This window comes from Gopherus evgoodei, chromosome 21 (genome assembly GCF_007399415.2).
Source record: "Gopherus evgoodei ecotype Sinaloan lineage chromosome 21, rGopEvg1_v1.p, whole genome shotgun sequence".
In the NCBI taxonomy this organism is placed as follows: domain Eukaryota; kingdom Metazoa; phylum Chordata; order Testudines; family Testudinidae; genus Gopherus; species Gopherus evgoodei.
The window spans coordinates 11029822-11036135 of record NC_044342.1 but is presented as its reverse complement, the minus strand read 5'-3'; the positions used below and the strand labels follow the sequence as shown (position 1 = coordinate 11036135).

General features: G+C 49.5%; 1 protein-coding gene across 1 annotated transcript; it reads right to left on the bottom strand.

The window, feature by feature from the left end:
• Positions 1-385: 385 nt before the first annotated feature.
• Positions 386-1312, bottom strand: LOC115638238 (olfactory receptor 10AG1-like). Its single transcript, XM_030539819.1, has one exon. The coding sequence runs from the start codon at positions 1310-1312 to the stop codon at positions 386-388; it is 927 nt and encodes a 308-aa protein (XP_030395679.1).
• Between the last annotated feature and the right edge of the window lie 5002 nt (positions 1313-6314).

Below are 6314 nucleotides of genomic sequence, written 5' to 3'. Positions count from 1 at the left end.
TCGTTTCAGGATGTTAAGATGTCTAGAATGTGTCTTGAGCAATCTGGAATGCATAATAATCAACAATATATCTGGAAAAGCAGCAAAGAGTCCTGTGGCACCTTATAGACTAACAGACGTTTTGGAGCATGAGCTTTCGTGGGTGAATACCCAGTTCGTCAGATGCATGTCAGCACTCTTTGCTGCTTTTACAGATCCAGACTAACACGGCTACCCCTCTGATACGTGACACAATATATCTGGTGGGCTCTCCAAGGAGTCTAGACTAGATCTTCAGAAATCTAGAACTACTCTTGAGGAACCAGAAATTTATCTTGTGGGTTCTGCATTGTCTTTAGAGGAATCTACAACATTATTTGAGGAATATGGGGGGTATTTTGTGGAATCATTTTTTACCTATTAATTTCCTTAGGGAGGCTTTCACTTCCTTGTTCCTCAGACTATATATGAAGGGGTTGAACAGCGGAGTCACAATGGTATAAAACAGAGAGAGCAGTTTTTCAGTGTCCTCTGAGTTCCTTGACTTGGGTCTCAAATATGCTATCATACCAGAGCAATAGAACAGAGTCACCACAGCGAGGTGTGAGGAGCAGGTGGAGAAAGTCTTGCGTCTGCCCTCCGATGAAGGCATCTTCAAAACTGTGCTGGCAATTTTAATATAAGAGATAACAATTAAGATAAAAGGGGTGATTATGAATAGCAGAGCTGCCATAAACAAAGCAATTTTATTCCTATAGGTGTCCACACAGGACAGCTCCAGCAGAGGGGGGATGTCACAGAAGAAATGGTTAATTTCACGAGACCTGCAGAAGGGCAAAGAAAACACCAAATATGTCTGCCCAAAATGAACCAGGATGTTGACAAGCCAGGACCCGGCTACCATCCTAGCACAAACCTCCCTGTTGACAATAAGTGTGTAATGCAGGGGGTTACATATGGCCATGTAACGGTCATAGGCCATGGCCGCCAGAAGGAAAGACTCTGTGCCACCTAGTAAAAGTAAGAAATACATCTGGACAGCACAGCCAGTGAATGAGATACTTCCATCCTCTGCCAGGCAATTGGCCACCATCTTGGGCAGGGTGACTGAGGTGTAGCAGATCTCCACAAAGGACAAGTTCCTGAGGAAGAAATACATGGGGGTGTGCAGGGCAGAGTCCAACACCGTGACCAAGACAATGACACCATTTCCTAGCAGGATCACCATGTAGATGACAAAGAAGACCACAAAGAGCAAACCCTGCAGGTTCGTGAGGTTGGAATATCCCAAGAGGATAAAGCCAGGTGTTGCGGTGTGATTTCCAGTCACCATCGGATGGGTGCATTGGATCTGCAGAGACAACAAAGGCAGAGGACAAGGGCACGTCACTTACTCAGAGTGTTAGCCCATAACTTTCTCTCACAGAGGTGAAATCAGGCATCTCAGCCATCAGTAACAGAAACCTGCATAGATACCCACACTCTTCTGATTGTGACAGTTGTATATTCTGTTGAATGTGTATGTGGGAGCATCACAGAGTTGCTGCCCTGACACACCCCTTCCTGGCTGGTTGGGGCATGGAAGCAAACTTTACCTCAGTTTTCCCCATTTTTTCTTTGGCTTATTCTAGCCATAAGAGTGTCCTGGCCCTCTGGTCAGACCACATTGCACAGTCCTTTAGCCAGCAGAAATGTATTCTAATTGATTTGAAACCAAAAATTCAATGGAAAACATTGAAAAAAGGTTGTTTATTTGTCTGTCTGTTTGTTTGTTTGTTTGTTTTTAAAAAAGTAGAAAAAGTTGGGAGAGAAAACACCACTTTCTATGCTAAAACTTTTGGCACCCACTGGAGAATTGTGAAAACCTTTTAAAAAGTACAAAGTGTTGCTTTCTGTCACATTTTAAACCCTTAAACTCCAGGAGAGGGAGAAAGGCAGATTCTGGCCCTTGATGAATTTAAGGAACAGTCTTTGCCGAAATTAATGAACTGCAGTTGAAAATAAGAGAATTCAATACATAAAAATTAAAATGTTATTTAAGTGCTCCAAACAAGCTGCAAATCACAAAGCAAAGGGATACAAGCAAGAACATTAAAGGCAAAGCCAAATAATGCAGCAACATTCTCTAGGGAAGAAAACAATGAAGGGAAATAGATTTTTTTTAAAAATGGATTTTTAAAAAAAATATCTACGTTTTTCACAGAAATTTTGTATCAAGCCTTTGCTCTTCTTTGACTGGTTTCTAGTGTCAGGAAGGAGTTAAAATTCAGCCAGCAGAAAAGACAGAAACTGCTGAGAAGCAAGGACATTGTTTCTGTCAATACATGATAACTTAGTTCAGTTTAACGGTAAGAAGGAACAAAGCTCGTGTCCCTGGAAAGGGACAGTTCAGTGAGGTAAGCAGGATTAGGCCCAGACAAGCAAGCAGGAATATTTCAATAGCACAAATGGCAGTGATAAACCATTGATAAGCTTATATGGTCAATGCCCGCCAGTAACTTAGTTCTTAGAGTGAATAAACCCTCCCTTCACAGCCCACCGGATATCTGTAAGCATTCATCCCTACACCCTCCTTCCCCCGCTAGGTAGTCAGAGATGTTTGATGCAGTTAGGATGACCTCTACATGTACGTACTGTTCTTATCTTTATCTTTGTTCAGGGTTCTCTCTTGACTTGTACCAACGTCTGTCTCTGTATGTACAGATAAATGCAAATGAATTGATAAGAGAATGTATATAACTGGCCACGGTGGCACCATAGTTTTGAAGTTGCATGTCAGTCTTCCCAGTACTGTGAATAAACCCCCTTCAGTGTTGCCTGTGCCTGCCTGATTCTTGGGGAAAAGACTCTTTTTGCATAACAGTTTTGGTGCAGCGAGCAGGGTGTGATTGGGAATCCTCGGCGTGTTTCTCACAAACAGGGATAGAGATGAGGACCTTTTTATCTACTGCCTGTAGTGCACGCCTTGGTTTGGGACTCCCCGAGGCACCCCTCCACACCCCTTTTTAATACAAATCACATATAGGATGCCCTGGCAAGAGGACTGAATGGGACTGTGTTTGTGGCCAGGGTTGTTGGGGTGCAGGGATCGCTGGAGGCGAAGGCTGCACTGCAGGTACTGAGCACCAGGGCATGTGCTGCAGTGATTGTTGGGGTGCCGGGATCGCTGGAGGCGAAGGCTGCACTGCCAGGTACTGAGCACCAGGGTGTGTGCTGCAGTGATTGTTGGGGTGCAGGGATCCCTGGAGGCGAAGGCTGCACTGCCAGGTACTGAGCACCAGGGCGTTTGCTGCAGTGATTGTCAGGGTGCAGGGATTGCTGGAGGCAAAGGCTGCACTGCCAGGTACTGAGCACCAGGGCGTGTGCTGCAGTGACTGTTGGGGTGCAGGGATCGCTGGAGGCAAAGGCTGCACTGCAGGTACTGAGCACCAGGGCGTGTGCTGCAGTGATTGTTGGGGTGCCGGGATCGCTGGAGGCGAAGGCTGCACTGCCAGGTACTGAGCACCAGGGCGTGTGCTGCAGTGAAAATTGGGGTGCAGGGATTGCTGGAGGCGAAGGCTGCACTGCCAGGTACTGAGCACCAGGGCGTGTGCTGCAGTGATTGTTGGGGTGCTGGGATCACTGGAGGCGAAGGCTGCACTGCAGGTACTGAGCACCAGGGCGTGTGCTGCAGTGATTGTTGGGGTGCAGGGATCGCTGGAGGCGAAGGCTTCACTGCCAGGTACTGAGCACCAGGGCGTGTGCTGCAGTGATTGTTGGGGTGCAGGGATCACTGGAGGCGAAGGCTGCACTGCCAGGTACTGAGCACCAGGGCGTGTGCTGCAGTGATTGTTGGGGTGCAGGGATCGCTGGAGGCGAAGGCTGCACTGCCAGGTACTGAGCACCAGGGCGTGTGCTGCAGTGATTTTGGGGGTGAAGGGATCGCTGGAGGAGAAGGCTGCACTGCCAGGTACTGAGCACCAGGGCGTGTGCTGCAGTGACTGTTGGGGTGCAGGGATCACTGGAGGCGAAGGCTGCACTGCCAGGTACTGAGCACCAGGGTGTGTGCTGCAGTGATTGTTGGAGTGCCGGGATCGCTGGAGGCGAAGGCTGTACTGCCAGGTACTGAGCACCAGGGCGTGTGCTGCAGTGACTGTTGGGGTGCAGGGATCACTGGAGGCGAAGGCTGCACTGCCAGGTACTGAGCACCAGGGCGTGTGCTGCAGTGATTGTTGGAGTGCCGGGATCGCTGGAGGCGAAGGCTGCACTGCAGGTACTGAGCACCAGGGCGTGTGCTGCAGTGATTGTTGGGGTGCCGGGATCGCTTGGGGCGAAGGCTGCACTGCCAGGTACTGAGCACCAGGGCGTGTGCTGCAGTGACTGTTGGAGTGCAGGGATCGCTGGAGGCGAAGGCTGCACTGCCAGGTACTGAGCACCAGGGCGTGTGCTGCAGTGATTGTTGGGGTGCCGGGATCGCTGGAGGCGAAGGCTGCACTGCCAGGTACTGAGCACCAGGGCGTGTGCTGCAGTGATTGTTGGGGTGCCGGGATCGCTGGAGGCGAAGGCTGCACTGCCAGGTACTGAGCACCAGGGCGTGTGGTGCAGTGACTGTTGGGGTGCAGGGGTCACTGGAGGCGAAGGCTGCACTGCCAGGTACTGAGCACCAGGGCGTGTGGTGCAGTGACTGTTGGGGTGCAGGGGTCACTGGAGGCGAAGGCTGCACTGCAGGTACTGAGCACCAGAGTGACCACTTGGTGGTCGGGGCAGGTGAAAACAGAGTGGCTCATAGTACACGCCTCTCAGCACAGAGGAAACAAGGGCCTTACTAAAAGATCTCCCTGATTGAAAGCCCAAAGACTCAAATTTGATATTCTGGAAAAGAATAAGCCAGATAGTTACCACCTCTACATTACATCCCAGGGATCTTTATATCTCAACAAAAGCTAAGTGCCCTGATCTCTCATGGGCTAAGATCCCCACAGAAGGACTTTGAAACGGCATTTGGGCCTAGGTTAAATTTGAATCTGAAAATGATATGACACTCGTCAGCACTGAGTTTAAGGAAGGCATACAAGAAGCCCTGGGAAAAGGAGCTGGTAACTGGGGACTGATCGTGGGCTGCGTACAAGGCAAGGACGAGCCTGCGGCTCAACACTGTGAGAGAAAGTGGGAGATGTATTCCAGCAACGCAGGGCTTGCGGACCCAAAGAAAACTGATCAGGCATTTGTAAAGATGTTAAAGGAAGGTTTTAACTCCCACCTGGAAACTGCCCTTAATTTGGGAGTGACCCCAGGCTCTGATTATGAATCCATCTGGATATAGGCCTCTGAATGTGAAGCCAGACAGGCCAAAGAGATAAGGAGCAAGGCTGCTCGCATTGCTGTGGTAACAGCAAAAGGTAATATAGCCTGCTATAATTGTGGGTGTCTCAGGCATACCCAAAAGAACTGAAAATGCAAAAACCCAAAGGCCTAGTCAGGGACGGAATCACAGCCAGTTGAATCCCTGCAATACTTCTCTGCCTTTTCGACCTGCTCCTGGTTCTGCCCCCTACCCCCGCCTGTCAGTGTTTTGTGTGCAGAGAGACCAGACATTGGGCAGCCGGTGCGCAAACCGAATAACCTTGGGTAACCAACTACAGCCCACCCGGTGTCTCGACCGACTGCCAACCCTTACTCACACCTGAGTAAAGAGGAAATGGCCAGGCTTTGAAATTCCATGACCCGCTAGGATCCAGCGACGCACCCTCCCCCTCTTTGCCTGTCAGTACTGCTGATGCAGATAGAAATCCCTTGAGGCCACACTTACAGGCATGGATAAGGGGCCGGCCATGCACAATTCTCACAGATTCGGAAGCATCTGTTTCCATTACTGACCTCCTCCTCCCCACTACTAAACAGTATAGTACTATTTCAGGGGTAGGAAGTGCACAACTCATGGTTTATAAAAGCTACCCCGTTCTTGTGAAATAGAATCTATTCTTCTGGACTCAGTCTTTTTTACGTAGCTTTAGACGCAGAGGGGACTATTTTGGGCATGGACGTCCTCTGCGGCCTTGCAGCAATTCTTAACCTCGCTCAGAGGACAATTACTGGTAAACTTATGCGTACTCATACCACTCCCCTCCGCAATGATACGTTTCTCTCTTCTGTTGCGCTGGCAAATCTGTGGCTCTTACTTGGGATCCATCTAACCCTTTTTCAAGACTTATGTTCCAGATTTCCCTCTGTTTGGGCAGAAAATAAGCTGTCTTGCAGTTCAATGCCTGCTCATCTTTGCCCACCCAGCCAGGTTACCAGTCAATTTCCTCCACCTACCAAGCAATACCCCCTCAAATCTGAGGCCAAGGGCATGG

Bases quoted from the DNA above. Each gene is read 5' to 3' on its own strand.
- LOC115638238 (XM_030539819.1), bottom strand. From the start codon at position 1,312: ATGGTGACTGGAAATCACACCGCAACACCTGGCTTTATCCTCTTGGGA.